This window comes from Oncorhynchus keta, chromosome 30 (assembly GCF_023373465.1).
Source record: "Oncorhynchus keta strain PuntledgeMale-10-30-2019 chromosome 30, Oket_V2, whole genome shotgun sequence".
Lineage (NCBI taxonomy): Eukaryota > Metazoa > Chordata > Actinopteri > Salmoniformes > Salmonidae > Oncorhynchus > Oncorhynchus keta.
In genome coordinates this window covers 55147322-55166600 of record NC_068450.1, presented here as the reverse complement: position 1 = coordinate 55166600, position 19279 = coordinate 55147322, and the positions used below count along the sequence as shown (strand labels likewise).

The following is a 19279-nucleotide window of genomic DNA, read 5'->3' as shown; positions in this document are numbered from 1 at the left end:
TCTACATGGAACCCAAACGAGTTCTAGCCGAGTCCAAAAAGGGTTCTACCTGGAACCAAAAAGGGTTCACCTTTTGGAACTCGTTTTCCCAAGAGGGATTGAGGGGAGAGATGAATGAGAAGGTGTCTAACCCAAGAAGGGTTGAGAGTAACTAACGCCCAACAAGCTGTGTCTCGGCCCTCCCACATTCCTTCCCTTCTTCCTCATCTCTGTCAATAGTATCTCTGTTTCCTAGACATCCTCATATTTTCCAACTCACTGTTGTATGTAAACAGGATATAGAGGTGTCGTATTGAACACCCTCTCCCCATCCACCTCTGCATCTGTACAGTGGCGAGCTAGAGGTGAAAGGTCATGGCATCAGGACCTTCTCAGTGATGTATCAACGCACCATATTGCTCATCTCAGCCCAATCTGTCCGGACAGGGCAGCCAGTGCCAAAGATGGCGGTGCAAAGGCGCCTATCCTCTGCTGGAGGCCAGGGCTGAGCTGAGCTCATTGAGATTCTACGCCTGTCTCCTAACCAACCGGGAGCGCTGAGCAGGCACACACACACACACATACACATATGGACACACACGCAGGCGGAGCTGCTTCAGTCATGCAGAAAGCCACAGCCTCTTCATCGGTAATGAGGCCGATCGGCGCTGCTGCTGACCTGTGGATGCATACATTAACCTCTCCTCCGTCGGCATAGTATACATAATCCTCCATTGGCATAGTATACATAATCCTCCATCCAATCGACGTAGCCAGGTAGGAGGAAAGGCAGGAAGGAGGAACTGAGCTGGACTGAGCTGAACTGGGCTGCGCTACAGAACGGTGTGTGTGTGTTTGGTGTGGTATGTTTGGTGCTATCCGCTCGTCTGTCATCTCTCTCCATCTGTCCTCCAGAGCTGCACGCGGAGCTCCAGCCCAGCTCCTCCTCCTTCTCAACCCAGGAACTGATGACCAGGCTGGGCTTCTTACTGGGAGAAGGGACCCCAGCCTCGCCTAGCACCCCCATGGAGGACCGGAGGGAAAAGAAGGTATGTGAAATGAAAGATGTTGGGAAGGATGGGTAGAAGGAAGGAGGGAGAGTGACTGAGAAAGTCAGTTGTCAGAAATATGAAAATGAGGCTGATGTGTTTTCTTTGCAGAAGTGAGGAGTTTTTGTATGGCTTCTTTAATTAGATTTAAAGGCAATGTTTTGTATGATATCCAAGATTGAGAGTTTGTTTTTGTTAAGCTGCAGATTTAGAAACGACAGCTTTGAAGGTAAATTACCAGTTGAAAAAGAAAATCGGAGTCAGTCTTGACTTAATATTTGAAAGTATATACTGTGATGGCATTTTCTTCATGGAACGTGTACATGAGGTGATGTCAGTTGAATATCTTGCTTTTAATCTTGTTGCATTGGCTCTCAACATGCTGTTGAGCCCGCAGGACGTTTATATACTGTACTGTATCATTATATCACCGTTTGAGCATTGCCCCACTTTCCTAACCTCCTTCCTCCACCTGAGCTCCAGATGGAGCCAGTTTTATAGAGACAATGTGTCGGCTGTGAGCAGTGTACCGTGTCCTGGTTCCGATAACTGATGGGGTGGTAAAGTGGGAATAGCACTGAGCTGAACGTTCTCTAATATGGCAGAAACGCTGAGTGCTGGGATGAGTTGAGACCTATAGGATCTAGGAAATGTAGGGTTCAGGTGTTGTTGGAGACATATGAAGAAGGATGCAGATATTGGGGTTTGGGGACATTGGGCGGAGAGGGGGACATTGACACACACATACACACATACACTTATATACAATGACCTATATACCATACATTAACCTGGGGACAGCTGGAAATGGGGCCAACAGGGTCTATACCTCTGATAATACTTGTCCATAGACAGAGATTTAAATAAAACACCTCTTTCTCTCTCTCTTCTCCCTTCCCTTTCTCTCTCTCTTCTCCCTTCCCTTTCTCTCTCTCTTCTCCCTTCCCTTTCTCTCTCTCTTCTCCCTTCCCTTTCTCTCTCTCTTCTCCCTTCCCTTTCTCTCTCTCTTCTCCCTTCCCTTTCTCTCTCTCTTCTCCCTTCCCTTTCTCTCTCTCTTCTCCCTTCCCTTTCTCTCTCTCTTCTCCCTTCCCTTTCTCTCTCTCTTCTCCCTTCCCTTTCTCTTTCTATATCTCTCTTCTCTTGCCACATGTTCTATCCATCTCTCCTCACTTTCTACTTGACTGATATCGCCTACTCCCCCCTCTTTCTATCCCCCCTCTTTCTATCCCCCTCTCGTCCCTTCTGCCCATACCCCTCTCCCACCCTTCTCTTCTCGTCCCTCTCTGTCACCCCCTCTCTGTCCCCTCTCTCTCTCTCCCTCTCTCACCCTTCTCTCTCTCGGCCCTCTCTCACCCTTCTCTCTCGTCCCTCTCTGCCCATCTCTCCCTCTCTCACCCTCTCTCTCTCGGTCCCTCTCTGCCCATCCTTCTCTCTCGTCCCTCTCTGCCCATCTCTCCCTCTCTCACCCTTCTCTCTCGTCCCTCTCTGCCCATCTCTCCCTCTCTCACCCTTCTCTCTCTCGTCCCTCTCTCACCCTTCTCTCTCGTCCCTCTCTGCCCATCTCTCTCTCTCTCCCTCTCTCGCTCCTCTCTCTGTCTATAGTGTAATATCTCTGGCCAGGCGGTGAGCCCATGCTCCACATTGACCTGCAGCACTACGTCTCCATGCTCAGACAGCCCCTGCTCCACCCTGGGTAGTAGCAGCACCGGGGGGCCACCCTCCTGTCTTCCCAATCCCAGCCCCAGCCCAGGTGGGACCCTCCTCAGCCCCAGTCCCTGCCGGAGCCCCAGCTCCACACTTGAGAGCCAGGATAGCGGAATCATAGGTGAGTGGCTTATATAGACCATCACCCCCATAGTTGGATCAATTTCAATTCAGATGTTTTCTGTGTTGTGTTTGTGTTGTGTTCTCTTCTCACCTCCTGAGAAATAATGGATATGTGCACATGATTGTGAGAGCTCTATGGAAGAAAAAAAACACAGTCTCGTCCTTCAATTGGTCCTCGATATATCTCAATAATATATCTCAGTACTCACATTGTCAATCATCCTGATTAGGGTAAGGGCCTCAGCACTGAAGAAATAGAGATGGATGATACTTGTTTCACCTTGCTTTGAGTTCTCAGGTAGTCTTTCTATCTCCCGACTCTCTCTCTTTGCCTGTGCCACTTTAGTCGAGAGGCTTCAGGTCCCTCTTGACAAAACTGGGACGTTGCTGTCTTTGCTGCGTACGGGTCTGGACTTTCTAAAATAGGACATCTTTCTCCCTAAATAGAGCCTGTATTTCTCGGTAAATACATAAGGACAAAGGGAGCACAGTACACGCGTTTGATTGTGTTGATGTCGATGTGTGACTGATGCCTCGCCACTGTTGATGTGACTGATGATCGGCCTTTTACTCTTTAACTCGGTACAGTGTCACTGCCAATAACGTACCAGACTGGAAAACTACAGTGAACTGAAGCAGAGTTTGTGCTCATCCTAAATGACAGCTATTCCTAACTTGATCTTATCCAAAAGGCACTCATTAGGAGTCAACCGTTTGGTTTTGTCGTTTGTAATCCCCTTCACCCCTGTCTACTCCCCCTGTGCCTCAGCTACCATCACCAGCTCTCCTGAGAATGAGGATCGCGGTGGTTCCACTCTGGACCTGAGCAAAGACGGCAGCTGGAGGGGCGCTGGGCGTGGCGGGCACCAAGGCGACTCCTGCCCTCCTGTCGCCAAGGACGACCTGCCAGGACCCAGCGAGGCCCCGCCCAGGTCTGAAATCACCATCCTAGAGGCACCCAGAACTCCGCCCCCAGCCAAGAGGCCCTTCCCACAGCGCCACACGCACAGCACTTCTTCCCTGGTGATGCCACGCCCTAACTCTGTGGCAGGTGAGTGACCATCTCTTGCCGCTGACTGGTGGTGTCTCAATAGTCTCAACTAGTCTCATTTCCTTGTGTCCTTTCCTCTATGATTACTGGCCTGGTGGTGCATGATAGATGAAAGCAGTACATTGGAGATATATCCAGTCCTTTTATCTTTTAGCGGCGATGAGGGAAAGGAGATGAGGAAAGGAAGCCATGAAAGGCAATCAAACAGCTCCACCTTGACCAGGTGTCTAGAACCAATCGTTTTGTTTGTGGTGAAGTTCTCTTTCCTCCATTCATTTGTGTAGTTAAAACAGCTGCAGCTGAAGCTTTTTCTGACCATGTGGTTTCTGTGACGTGGAAGAGCCATTAGACAGAGCTGCTTCCTGTCTACTTTCTGTCATTAGACGAGGACGGCATACGGCATTATGTCTCTGGAGGATGGAGACAGTGAACGCTACCGGCTACGGTATTCCAGGAGGGTTTACGTTGTTATCCTACATCTGTTTCTCCTCTGTGTTTGAGAGAACAAGAGACAACTTTTCCTTCGTTAGATGTGGAGAGCGGGGGGGGGGTGATGGTCTCAGGGGAGTGGATCCACTGCAATGACTGACAGACTCTTCTACTCTTGTTAGGGATGCTGCTTGTGAACAACTTAAATTACTTGAAATGAGCATGCATGGCAATATTTGTTTAAATAGACCTCCCTTTCAGGTTGTGATTTGGGGTGACACAGGACATGTTTTGGTTTCTTTCAAAGCCCACGCTCCTACATGGGTTTCTATCTGTTGTTGTGGTCCGAGCAGAGAGGAAGTGTTAGTCCCGCGCATGCCTGCTGATTTCAGTACAGCTTGAGAGTTAAGTGGCGCCGTGTGTGAATAGAATGTCAGTATTCCTGCGGTGCCATTGAAAGAGGGCAGACCCCCCCGAGAGCTCTTGCCATTCAACTGCCACTGGAGCTTTTGTCATTTTGTCATAATCCTTATTATTATTATTATACCAACCGACATGTATTCGAGGTGGAAGATTGTGGTCAAATGTGTTTTCTACGTTGTTTAACAGTAACCTGGCCCTAGGTTGAACAAGATTTAGGCTGACTCAGCAGTAGACTGGACATTGTGGTGTTGGGAGGTGTGATGTGAAGTGTGTCTCTGTATCTCTGAGGTCAGTGGTTCTAACGCTGAACAATAGCCTGGTCCAGCCTCCAACCGCTTTTTTCCCAAGATCCAGGTGTGACTCTTCACTAGATTGGACATGACGAGGGTGATGTTGGGGTTGTAACATGGTGTTCCAGTGGGTTCTCCTGCCCTGTGAGCTGTGCAGTACGTGTCACAGAGCCGAGCAACGTGACATTCCCCTTCTGATTCCACTCTGTGGGGATTAAAGGTCTCATGTAATGCCAGATTATACTGTAGTACAGGAGGCTGGGCCGCGCACTATTGATTTATGTGCTGCATAAGGTGGAGAGGGGGAGAGAGAGAGAGGGGGAGAGAGAGAGAGAGAGAGAGAGAGAGAGAGAGAGAGAGAGAGAGAGAGAGAGAGAGAGAGTTCCTTGCCATGTGGAACAAAATGCGTTATTTATTTGAGATGCTTCAATCACAGCTTTACTACAAATAGAGTGATTAAACCTAGAAGCCCCAAGCCCCATCTAGCTCTGGTCCTAGCTAATATACAACAGTTACTGCAGATTCACTACAATCACATGCACACCCCCATATGCTCACACACAAACACACACACACAGACAAAGACAGAACATCTGTATATATCTATCTACAATCTCCCTCTCCAGATATTACTGTACTGTTATATCACATCCAGACCCCTACAAGCAGATTGCTTCCCATAGGAAATGACTGTAATCTAGTTAGCTGCTTTTTTGCCAGACTTGAATTCATAAGCCACTTCTATTGGATCTCCTTTCTCTCACACAGTAGAGAGGAGAGTATAGAGAACTAGGTCTGGTGGAGCAGAGCAGAGAGAACTAGGTCTGTTGGAGCAGAGTAGATAGAACTAGGTCTGGTGGAGCAGATTAGAGAGAACTATGTCTGGTGGAGTAGAGTAGAGAGAACTATGTCTGGTGGAGCAGAGAGAACATTGCATCCTTATTGCTAGGCAGGGAGCTGAGTGATCTGGGCCTTAAACGGTTCCTCCCCTTATCAGTACTGCCACATGTGATCGTTGTCCCTGCACTCAGCCCTTACCAAGCTTCCTTATGGCACCCCTCATGTCTCTACTCTACCTAATGGTTCATTATATTTAACGCTCAGAAACCAAACCGATCAGATGGAAGACATCAGGTTCTACAGAGCATACATGGACCAGTGTGTATGTCTCATGTTGGTGTACATGTTAAACGGACTGCTCCTTAGAAACACAACATTGTGCTACGGAACAGGTGCAATTGGAGCTGGTCTCTGAACCTGGCTATGTTCCTGACCTGTAGGGAGCTGTTAATATCCCAGGCTGGATGAGGATTCACTTGGATCATCACCACCATACAGCATATGGACTGATCTAGTGGTCAACGCCCATTTGAATGAGTCGCTGAAGATTGAGCAAATGAGAGAGAAAGAGAGGCAAAAAGAGAGAGAGGGGGTGAGAGGGGATGGGGGAGAAGTAAAATGGACACAGAGAGTGAGAGGATTTCCTATAAGATGCGTTCGAGTGTGTGTGTGTGTGTGTGTGTGTGTGTGTGTGTGTGTGTGTGTGTGTGTGTGTGTGTGTGTGTGTGTGTGTGTGTGTGTGTGTGTGTGTGTGTGTGTGTGTGTGTGTGTGTGTGTGTGTGTGTGTGTGTGTGTGTGTGTGTGTGTGTGTGTGTGTGTGTGTGTGTGTGTGTGTGTGTGTGTGTGTGTGTGTGTGTGTGTGTGTGTGTGTGTGTGTGTGTGTGTGTGTGTGTGTGTGTGTGTGTGTGTGTGTGTGTGTGTGTGTGTGTGTGTGTGTGTGTGTGTGTGTGTGTGTGTGTGTGTGTGTGTGTGTGTGTGTGTGTGTGTGTGTGTGTGTGTGTGTGTGTGTGTGTGTGTGTGTGTGTGTGTGTGTGTGTGTGTGTGTGTGTGTGTGTGTGTGTGTGTGTGTGTGTGTGTGTGTGTGTGTGTGTGTGTGTGTGTGTGTGTGTGTGTGTGTGTGTGTGTGTGTGTGTGTGTGTGTGTGTGTGTGTGTGTGTGTGTGTGTGTGTGTGTGTGTGTGTGTGTGTGTGTGTGTGTGTGTGTGTGTGTGTGTGTGTGTGTGTGTGTGTGTGTGTGTGTTTTATCCTTGAGTGTCTTTCTCCAGAATATTTAAAGTCACAAAACATGGGCAGCATAAGGGAAGAACTATGACCGATTTGTTTCCCATTTTACTTAAGGACAAGAGTCTTGAATCGCTCTCCCTTAAAGCTGAAATACACTACAGGCCACCGGGGTTAACACCCCTGCTCTTATGATAAGTGCCATGGGATCTTTAGTGACCACAGAGAATCAGGACACCCGTTTAACATATAGCCAAACATAGCTTAGCTTGTTGAACCTCTTGATTCTAGCCATCCCGGATCCGGGATCGTGAATACAGCCTCTAGCTCATTACCATAACGCAACGTTAACTATTCATGAAAATCGCAAATGAAATAAATATATTAGCTCTCAAGCTTAGCCTTTTGTTAACAACACTGTCATCTCAGATTTTCAAAATATGCTTTTGAACCATAGCTAAACAAGCATTTGTGTAACAGTATTGATAGCCTAGCATAGCATTAAGCCTGGCATTCAGTATGCAACATTTTAACAAAAACAAGAAAAGCATTCAAGTAAAATCATTTACCTTTGAAGAACTTCAGATGTTTTCAATGAGGAGACTCTCAGTTAGATAGCAAATGTTCCGTTTTTACAAAAAGATTATTTGTGTAGACAAATCGCTCCGTTTTCTTCGTCACGTTTGGGTAAGAAAAAACCAGAAAATTAAGTCTTTAAAACGCAAACTTTTTTCCAAATTAACTCCATAATATCGACAGAAACATGGCAAACGTTGTTTACAATCAATCCTCAAGGTGTTTTTCACATATCTATTCGATGATAAGTCATTCGTGGCAGTTTAGTTTCTCCTCTGAAGAAATGGAACGCGCATGGACCTGGAGATTACGCAATAATTTCGACGCAGGACACCGGGCGGACACCTGGTAAATGTAGTCCCTTATGGTCAATCTTCCAATGATATGCCTACAAATACGTCACAATGCTGCAGACACCTTGGGGAAACGACAGAAAGGGCAGGCTCATTCCTGGCGCATTCACAGCCATATAAGGAGACATTGGAACACAGAGCCTTCAGAATCTGGGGCATTTCCTGTATGAAATTTCATCTTGGTTTCGCCTGTAGCATTAGTTCTGGGGCACTCACAGATAATATCTTTGCAGTTTTGGAAAAGTCTGAGTTTTTTCTTTCCAAAGCTGTCAATTACATGCATAGTCGAGCATATTTTCGTGACAAAATATCTTGTTTAAAACGGGAACATTTTTTTATCCAAAAATTAAAAGAGCGCCCCCTATCTCGAAGACATTAATCCACCTGGCTTGTCAGATTTCAAAAAAGTTTTTAGGCGAAAGCATACCAAGCGTTTATGTAAGGACATCTCTCTCAGCAGACAAAACATTACAAACAGCTAGCAGAAAAGTAGATTGGTCACGAAAGTCAGAAAAGCAATCAAATTAATCGCTTATCTTTGTTGATCTTTGGATGTTTGCACTCACAAGACTCCCAGTTACACAATAAATGTTCCTTTTGTTCCATAAAGATTATTTTTATATCCAAAATACCTCCATTTGGTTGGCGCGTTATGTTCAGAAATCCACAGGCTCGAGCGGTCATGAGGAGGCAGACGAAAATTCCAAATAGTATCCGTAAAGTTCGTAGAAACATGTCAAACGTTTTTTTATAATCAATCCTCAGGTTGTTTTTACAATATCAATATAATCGATAATATTTCAACTGGACCCTAGCTTTTTCAATAGGAGTGAGAGAGAAAATGTCTGCTCCAAGCTGCTCGCACGGCTCGCGCATGCAAAACGTTGCTGGCAGCCAGCCATCCACTGACACGATGTGATCTTTCTCACTAATTTTTCAGAATAAAAGCCTGAAACTATGTCTAAAGACTGTTCACACCATGTGGAAGCCATAGGAAAATTAATATGGTTAATATCCCTTTAAATGGAGGGAAGGCATGGAATGGAACAGAGAGGTTTCAGGAAAAACAGCACTTCCTGGTTGGATTTTCCTCAGGTTTTCGCCTGCAATATCAGTTCTGTTATACTCACAGACAATATTTTGACAGTTTTGGAAACTTTAGAGTGTTTTCTATCCTAATATGCATATTCTAGATTCTAGGCCTGAGAAAGAGGCAGTTTCATTTGGGTACTTTTTTCATCCAAACATCAAAATACTGCCCCCTACACTCAACAAGTTAACAACCCTCCAGACGAGCTTCAGTGCCATTACAACTCTCCTTCCGTGGCCTCCAACTGCTCTTAAATACAAGTAAAACTAAATGCATGCTCTTCAACCGATCGCTGCCAACACCTGCCCGCCCGTCCAGCATCACTACTCTGGACGGTTCTGACTTAGAATATGTGGACAACTACAAATACCTAGGTGTCTGTTTAGACTTTAAACTCTCCTTCCAGACTCACATCAAACATCTCCAATCCAAAGTTAAATCTAGAATTGGCTTCCTATTTCACAACAAAGCATCCTTCACTCATGCTGCCAAACATACCCTCGTAAAACTGACCATCCTACCGATCCTCAACTTCGGCGATGTCATTTACAAAATAGCCTCCAATACCCTACTCAATAAATTGGATGCAGTCTATCACAGTGCCATCCGTTTTGACACCAAAGCCCCATATACTACCCACCACTGCGACCTGTACGCTCTCGTTGGCTGGCCCTCGCTTCATAGTCGTCGCCAAACCCACTGGATCCTGGTCATCTACAAGAGGTAAAGGTAAAGTCCTCCCTTATCTCAGCTCGCTGGTCACCATAGCAGCACCCACCTGTAGCACACGCTCCAGCAGGTATATCTCTCTGGTCACCCCCAAAACCAATTCTTCCTTTGGCTGCCTCTCCTTCCAGTTCTCTGCTGCCAATGACTGGAACGAACTCCAAAAATCTCTGAAACTGGAAACACTTATCTCCCTCACTAGCTTTAAGCACCAGCTGTCAGAGAAGCTCACAGATTACTGCACCTGTACATAGCCCATCTATAATTTAGCCCAAACAACTACCTCTTCCCCTACTGTATTTATTGATTTATTTTTCTCCTTTGCACCCCATTATTTATATCTCTACTTTGCACATTCTTCCACTGCAAATCTACCATTCCACTGTTTTACTTGCTATATTTTATTTACTTTGCCACCATGGCCTTTTTTTGCCTTTACCTCCCTTATCTCGATTTTCTCACATCGTATATAGACTTGTTTTTCTACTGTATTATTGACTGTATGTTTGTTTTACTCCATGTGTGTTGTATGTGTCGAACTGCTTTGCTTTATCTTGGCCAGATGGCAATTGTAAATGAGAACTTGTTCTCAACTTGCCTACCTGGTTAAATAAAGGTGAAAAAATAAATAATCTTAAATGAAAGAAGTTTGGAACCACCAAGACTCTTGCTAGAGCTGGCCGCCTGGCAAACTGAGCAATCGGGAAGAAGGGCCTTGATAATTAGAGCATGATTGCATGATTACACATAAACCACGGCTGAACAGTGTGTTTATGTGTTTAACTCTGCCTGGAATCACGCTGGATGATTCAGAATCCATTGAAGAGCTTGAACGATTCATTGACGAGAGATACTTACGAACTCAAAGAAACATGTCCCTGGTTTCAGAGGATTCAAGCATCCAACCAAATCAACAAAACATAACAAAACCAGGTTAGCCAATAGGTATCAACGGTGGAACCAAACCATGCCCTAGTAAGAGGGCGAGTGGGGAGAGGTTTACTGATGTGGATGTAGACTTGTTCAAATCCATCAATGAAAGGCTTGCCAGACTTGATATATTGGATATACTACGAGAGGACATCAGTGCATTATGTCCCAGTCTAGAATTTAGCCAACGTCAGATTGATGATCTTAGGAAAGAGAACACAGCTTTGAAAGGTACTGTAGACTCTATTCATGGCAAGGTGGAGGTGGTGCAAAGGGAGAACAAACAACTTAAAGAAACCTTGCTTGATGTACAGTGTCCATCAATGCGGAACAATCTAATATTTTCAGGGATACCGGAGAATGACAACAGCAGAGGCTGTGAGGACACAGTCCGAGACTTTATGTCAACTCAACTAAAACTGCCCACTGATGTTGTGTGTAATGTCACTTTCTCCAGAGTCCATAGAATAGGTAAGGCCATAAGCTATTATTGCATGTTTTGACAAATTTCAGCAAAAGGAAATGACGAAGAGCAGGGGCAGAGAACTCAGAAACACTGATTTTGGAATGAATGATCACTTCCCCACCGAGATTAATGAAAGGAGAAAAAAACTATATCCCATCATGAAGGAAAAGCGTTGCCTGAATCAACGAGTATCCATGGTGATGGATAAACTTTATATCAACGGGCAATTGAATTGGGACTCTGGAGTAACTCCCTGGCTATTTTAATTTAATGTTCAAATTTGAGTTTGTGTGTTGTAGTGTATCATCAACTACTTCAACTATAATGAATATATGCTCTATTGATCCCCACAATAATGAATACATGCTCTATTGATCCCCACAATAATGAATACATGCTCTATTGATCCCCACAATAATGAATACATGCTCTATTGATCTCCACTATAATGAATACGTGCTCTATTGATCTCCACTATAATGAATATATGCTCTATTGATCCCCACAATAATGAATACATGCTCTATTGATCCCCACAATAATGAATACATGCTCTATTGATCTCCACTATAATGAATACATGCTCTATTGATCCCCACAATAATGAATACATGCTCTATTGATCTCCACTATAATGAATACATGCTCTATTGATCTCCGCTATAATGAATACATGCTCTATTGATCCCCACAATAATGAATACATGCTCTTTTGATCTCCACTATAATGAATACATGCTCTATTGATCCCCACAATAATGAATACATGCTCTATTGATCCCCACAATAATGAATACATGCTCTATTGATCTCCACTATAATTAATACATGCTCTATTGATCTCCGCTATAATGAATACATGCTCTGTTGATCTCCCATATAATGAATACATGCTCTATTGATCCCCACAATAATGAATACATGCTCTATTGATCCCCACATTAATGAATACCTGCTATAATGATCCCCACAATAATGAATACATGCTCTATTGATCCCCACAATAATGAATACATGCTCTATTGATCTCCAATATAATGAATACATGCTCTATTGATCTACACTATAATGAATACATGTTCTATTGATCTCCACTATAATGAATACATGCTCTATTGATCTCCACTATAATGAATACGTGCTCTATTGATCTCCACTATAATGAATACATGCTCTATTGATCTCCACTATAATGAATACCTGCTCTATTGATCTTCACTTGATAAGGAAAGGCCTGCATATGGCTCAGGTTAATGTATGTAGCCTTCCTCACAAAATACATGAGGCTTTTAACTTGGTCAACATAAATAATATTGATATTTTGGCTTTGACCGAAACACATTTAGATGCATCTGTAAATGATGGGCAAATTAACATTCATGGATATAGTCTACTGAGAAGGGACAGGAATAGGAATGGTGGGGGTGTAGCACTGTACATTCAGAATCATATACCATTTAAGAGAAGGGATGACCTTAATGTATGTCAAGTAGAGGCACTATGGGCTTAAGTACATCTGCCTCACCAGGCACCCATATTGGTAGGTTGTGTGTATAGACCTCCTAGCTCTAAGGTGTGCTATCTGGATAACTTATGTACTGGGTTTGACCAGGCCACAGATAGCAACAAAGATGTATTTATCTTGGGGGATTTTAATATAAATTGGAAGGATTACAATAATTCGAATAGAACAAAATTGATGAGATATGCCAAGAACTGTGGTTTGAAACAAATGGTTAATGATACTACTAGATCATCAATTAAGTTGGGTCATCATTCAGACACATGCATTGATCTGATTTTCTGTAATATACCATTGCAATGCTTAAAAGCCAGATCAATGCCAGTGGGCTGGACAGACCATAATATTGTGACCATAAACACCAAGGTTCCAAAGAAACCCCCGAGGATTGTGTTTAAGAGAAATGTTAAAACATTTAACCATGAGTTATTTCTAAATGATTTGGCTGCTGTACCCTGGGAGCTGATTTATCTAGAGGATGATTTAAATCACGCCGCAGAATGTTTTATTGATTTGCTCACTGAGGTAATGGACCATCATGCCCCTATAAGAAAGAGTACAGTTGGTGCCCGTCCATCTCCATGGATTGATGATGAACTGGGTGAGGCTTTTTCTCAAAGAAATATGGCAAAAGTCTGAGCAGCCAAGTCAAAATTAGAATTTGATTAACAGAATTATAGAACATTACGTAATTATGCAGTTAAATTGAATCGAAGGGAAAAAAAGTTATTTTACAACAATGCTTTTATTGATTGTAAAGAGGTATGGAACACAGTTAAGGGCTTACTTGGTACATCTATCTCATCATGCCCATCTAGTGTGGAGGTTGTAGGGAGAATAATAACAAAACCAGTTGATGTTGACAATCATTTTGCAGATTTTTTTCAAAGAAAATGAATTTACTGAGCAACAATGTAAACATACATTCTTCCAAACAAGCGATTGTCCATTGGATTGATGAGCATATAATGCTCAACAAGATCTGCTCTTTTAGTCTGCAAATGGTGTCAGTGGAGGAGGTGTTGAACCTATTGAAGTCATTACCTGATGGTAAATCTGCAGGTTATGGTCTTAGGGACAATTTTTTGCTTCGCTGTGCTGCTCCCCAGATTGCAGTGCCACTGAGATACATATTTAATTGGTCACTGGAAAAGGGGATGTTTGCAAATGTATGGAAGCATACGAAACTGTGTCCTATTCCGAAAGACTGCAAAGAACCCATTACTCCTGCCAATTTGTCTACTCCCTACACTCAGTAAGATATTGGAGGGTATTGTGAGTAGACAAATATGGGAGTACATGGAAAATAATTATCTGATTACAGCCAATCAGCATGCGTATCGCAAAAAACATTCCACTACCACTGCATTGGTTGACATGACTGACCAGTGGCTCAATGCTATGGATAATGGCAAGTTTGTGGGTGTACTATTTTTAGATTTCAGTGCAGCATTTGATTTAGTGGATCATGAAATAATTTTGACAAAATTAATGCATTATGGTTTTAAGGAGGCAGCATTGAATTGGGTACAGTCATATCTAACTGACAGGAAACAGTCCACCTATATCAATGGTTCATTTTCTTCCCCTCATGTGTTAAACTGTGGAATACCGCAGGGCAGCTGCCTTGAGCCACTTCTCTATTTAATATACAGTGGGGCAAAAAAGTATTTAGTCAGCCACCAATTGTGCAAGTTCTCCCACTTAAAAAGATGAGAGAGGCCTGTCATTTTCATCCTAGGTACACTTCAACTATGACAGACAAAATGAGAGAAAAAAAATCCAGAAAATCACATTGTAGGATTTTTTATGAATCTATTTGCAAATTATGGTGGAAAATAAGTATTTGGTCACCTACAAACAAGCAAGATTTCTGGCTCTCACAGACCTGTAACTTCTTCTTTAAGAGGCTCTTCTGTCCTCCACTCGTTACCTGTATTAATGGCACCTGTTTGAACTTGTTATCAGTATAAAAGACACCTGTCCACAACCTCAAACAGTCACACTCCAAACTCCACTATGGCCAAGACCAAAGAGCTGTCAAAGGACACCAGAAACAAAATTGTAGACCTGCACCAGGCTGGGAAGACTGAATCTGTAATAGGTAAGCAGCTTAGTTTGAAGAAATCAACTGTGGGGGCAATTATTAGGAAATGGAAGACATACAAGACCACTGATAATCTCCCTCGATCTGGGGCTTCACGCAAGATCTCACCCCGTGGGGTCAAAATTATCACAAGAACGGTGAGCAAAAATCCCAGAACCACACGGGGGGACCTAGTGAATGACCTGCAGAGAGCTGGGACTAAAGTAACAAAGCCTACCATCAGTAACACACTACGCCGCCAGGGACTCAAATCCTGCAGTGCCAGACGTGTCCCCCTGCTTAAGCCAGTACATGTCCAGGCCCGTCTGAAGTTTGCTAGAGAGCATTTGGATGATCCAGAAGAAGATTGGAAGAATGTCATATGGTCAGATGAAACCAAGATAGAACATTTTGGTAAAAACTCAACTCGTCGTGTTTGGAGGACAAAGAATGCTGAGTTGCATCCAAAGAACACCATACTTACTGTGAAGCATGTGGGTGGAAACATCATGCTTTGGGGCTGTTTTTCTGCAAAGGGACCAGGACGACTGATCCGTGTAAAGAAAAGAATGAATGGGGCCATGTATCTTGAGATTTTGAGTGAAAACCTTCCATCAGCAAGGGCATTGAAGATTAAACGTGGCTGGGTCTTTCAGCATGACAATGATCCCAAACACACCGCCCGGGTAACGAAGGAGTGGCTTCGTAAGAAGCATTTCAAGGTCCTGGAGTGGCCTAGCCAGTCGCCAGATCTCAACCCCATAGAAAATCTTTGGAGGGAGTTGAAAGTCCGTGTTGCCCAGCAACAGCCCCAAAACATCACTGCTCTAGAGGAGATCTGCATGGAGGAATGGGCCAAAATACCAGCAACAGTGTGTGAAAACCTTATGAAGACTTACAGAAAACGTTTGACCTCTGTCATTGCCAACAAAGGGTATATAACAAAGTATTAAATATTAAAACAGCATGCATAATCAGAAGGATAGCTAAATATTTACCAGGAAAAAAGTATTAAAAGAACCATGGACACTTACCACGCCGCATATTGGTCCTCTGATCCTTTTCGCCTCTCCTCTTCGGAAGAAGAGGAGGAAATCCTTGACACTGATGGTCACTCTGACAGAGCTGCAGAGTTCTTCTGTGGAGATTGGATAACCTTCCACAAGGACAACCATCTCTGCAGCACTCAACAATCAGGACTTTATGTTAGAGTGGCCAGACGGAAGCCACTCCTCAGTTAAAAGCACATGACAGCCCGCTTGGAGTTTGCCAAAAGGCACCTAAAGGACTCTCAGACCATGAGAAAGAAGATTATCTGGATTGATGAAACCAAGATTGAACCTAAATTGGCCTAAATGCCAAGAGTCACATCTGAAGGAAACCTGGCACCATCCCTATGGTGAAGCATGGTGGTGGCAGTATCGTGCTGTGGGGATGCTATTCAGTGGCAGGGACTGGGAGACTAGTCCGGATTGAGGGAAAGATGAACGGAGTGAACTGCAGAGAGATTCTTGATGAAAACCTTCTCCAGAGCGTTCAGACTGGGGCAAAGGTTCACCTTCCAACAGGACAACGACTCTAAGCACACAGCCAAGACAACGCAGGAGTGGCTTGGAGACAAGTCTCTGAATGTCCTAGAGTGGCCCACCTAAAGCCTGGACTTGAACCCGATCAAAAATCTCTGGAGAGACCTGAAAATAGCAGTGCAGCGACACTCCCCATCCAATCTGACAGAGCTTGAGAGGATCTGCAGAGAAGAATAGGAGAAACTCCCCAAATACAGGTTTGCCAAGCTTGTAGCATCATACCTAAGAAGACTCAAGGCTGTAATCGTTGCCCAAGGTGCTTCAACAAAGTACTAAGCTTATGTAAATGTGGTATTTCAGTTTTGTATTTTTATGTGCAAACATTTTTAAAAATCTTGTTTTTTTGTCATTATGGGGTATTGTGTGTAGATTGATGAGGGGGAAACAATTGAATCCAATTTCAAATAAGGCAACAACGTTACAAAATGTGGAAAAGTGAAGGGGTCTGAATATTTTCCGAATGCACCGTACATATAGCCTCCTCCCATTTGCACTGGACTCTAAGTGCATTGTCAAGTCAACCAATCCCTCTAATCTCAATTCCAACCCTCAGATATTGACAGACTAACCCATCTTTCCCACTACGTTATCATTTTACTATTTATTTTAGCAATACATATCATTCTATTTCATGTTGATGTCTTATGAGGGTCTTGAACCTCTCTATTTGTCCTCATATTTTCCATGGATTGATCTTAGTTTTTTAGATCTCCAAACAGTGCTGTTTCTACATCCATCTGAACACAGACATTTCTGACTCAACAGCCATTCCTGGATCTGACTCCAAAAGTGAGCCGCCAAAGAGATCACAGTACCAAAGAGATCATCTATTGATCAAGTTTCTTCGTTGCAGTGTGCACAGGCCTCACCCCAATATATTGAGCATTATTTTTGTGGCGAGAACATTATATGATCGTTTCAATTGAAAAGAACGGATTGATGCGTCAATTTTTGTATAACAGTTCATAAAACCCGGTGCCATGGTATCGAGACATTGAACATCTCTTCCCAATTATCTGGAATTGTATTCCTGAATAGTTGTCAAACCTCTCGTTTTTAAGTGCACGTGATATATTTTACCGTTTATACTAGTCATTTTAAGCCATGCATGGTTTTTGATTGGCGGCAGAGAAACTAATTAATTCCTTTCCCTTTTGAGTAATTGCCCCTGACATTTTTTCTGTGGCAGAGCTGTGATGAGTTGGTTAAACTTTTGTATTGATCATACATCCCCATACTCCTTTGTTAATTGCTCGTTTCTCAACATTTTACTGTCCTTATTCTCAATGTCATTCATATACACGATAACTTTCTTATAATTTTTTTGTACAATAAAATAGTTATTTCCTTCATCAGTACGTTGCAGTTTAGACGTACTATTTGCTGTCGTATTTGTTCAGACTCTTCTGAAGGATGAAATTGGAATTGTAACCATCTCTGTATGGCTTCATTTCAAACGGATGAGACTTTAAACAGGGTTCCATTGTCAAACCACTGGGAAAGGTTGGTTTTAATCTACATAACGGCAAAGAGACCACTTTTGAGCGTTGAATGTGCTTCTCTTAGTAGCCTGCTGGAAAACCCGTTTGGATTTAGATATCATTTTGGTATAATGGAGGCTTTAAGTAAGAGGTTTAATGTCTTAATATTTCATAGTTTTAACCCTCCAAACTCACGTTCGTTTTACAAATACGCCTGTTTAACATTCTCTGACTTGCCATTAAGGACAAAAATAAAAATACATTTGATATACTTTTATTCTCCATAACAAAATGTGGAAAAGGTCAAGGGGTCTGAATACTTTCCGGGTTGTTGTACATTACCTTTATCCATTTTATGAGATATTCTCAAAAGCTGAAGGAAATCCAGGCACTTATAAACTGATTCTAGATCTGCTGTATCGAGGCTGTCTTAAAATCTGCTATAAAGATTACAGGTTTACCTGTAGTCTAGTCTAATGTTGTCTCCTATATATCATCCTTTTAAGAATCCCGTCTGAGGATAATGTCCAGTAGGACCTTTTTAATTCTAGAGAGATCAGTCCCTCTTTTTGTGTGTCCGATAGTTTGCCATTTACCGTATATACGAGTAATTAAAACATGGTAGTAGTGGAGCTCTCAGCAGATATATCTCTATTGGAATGCCATCGAGACCAGGGGTTTTCTGAAGGAATCATTTGCCAACCGTAGTTCGTCCTGTGTAAATAGGCCACCGCAATATATTTTTAGTGTCGCAGATAGTTTAAGATCATTTTTTGGGGAGAATGGTTTCACAAAACTTATCGTTAATTGAGATTGTAAGAACTTGACAAGAGAACCTTTGTTTAAAATGTTTTACTTAGGCCTCCTGAGTGGCGCAGAGGTTTAAGGCACTGCATTGCATCGGGTTCATTTCCCGGGCTGTGCCACAACCGGCCGTGGCTGGGAGTCACATAGGACGGCGCACAATTGGCATTGTCCTGGTTAGGGGAGGGTTTGGCCGGTGGGGCTTTACTTGGCTCATCGTGCTCTAGCGACTCCTTGTGGCGGGCCGGGTGCCAGTTGAACAGTGTTTCCTCTGACACTTTGGTGCGGCTGACTTCCGGGGTAAGCTGGCGGGTGTTGTGTCGGAGGATGCATGACTCCACTTTCAAAAAATCTAATTTGGTGAGAGAAGGATTTCTCCATTGTTTGTAACAAAATGTTGTAGATTATTTTTGGTCGCTATATTGAAGGTTTAAGGAAAACTTGGTGCATTTTTTTTGCCATTCTCCATCCAATTTGCACACTCTTGGTATTCTCTCAACCAGCTTCACCTGGAATGCCTTTCCAACAGTCTTGAAGGAGTTCCCACATAT

The 19279-nt window shown here is 43.3% G+C and overlaps 1 protein-coding gene across 1 annotated transcript in view; it reads left to right on the top strand.

Annotated features, from left to right (window-relative positions):
- Window positions 1-19279, top strand: part of LOC118363762 (protein TANC1-like) — a 58417-nt gene that overhangs the window by 11829 nt on the left and 27309 nt on the right. The window contains exons 5-7 of the mRNA XM_035744966.2: window positions 895-1028; window positions 2631-2853; window positions 3625-3906. Coding sequence (XP_035600859.2) covers window positions 895-1028; window positions 2631-2853; window positions 3625-3906 — 639 coding nt within the window. The remainder of the gene's footprint in view (window positions 1-894; window positions 1029-2630; window positions 2854-3624; window positions 3907-19279) is intronic.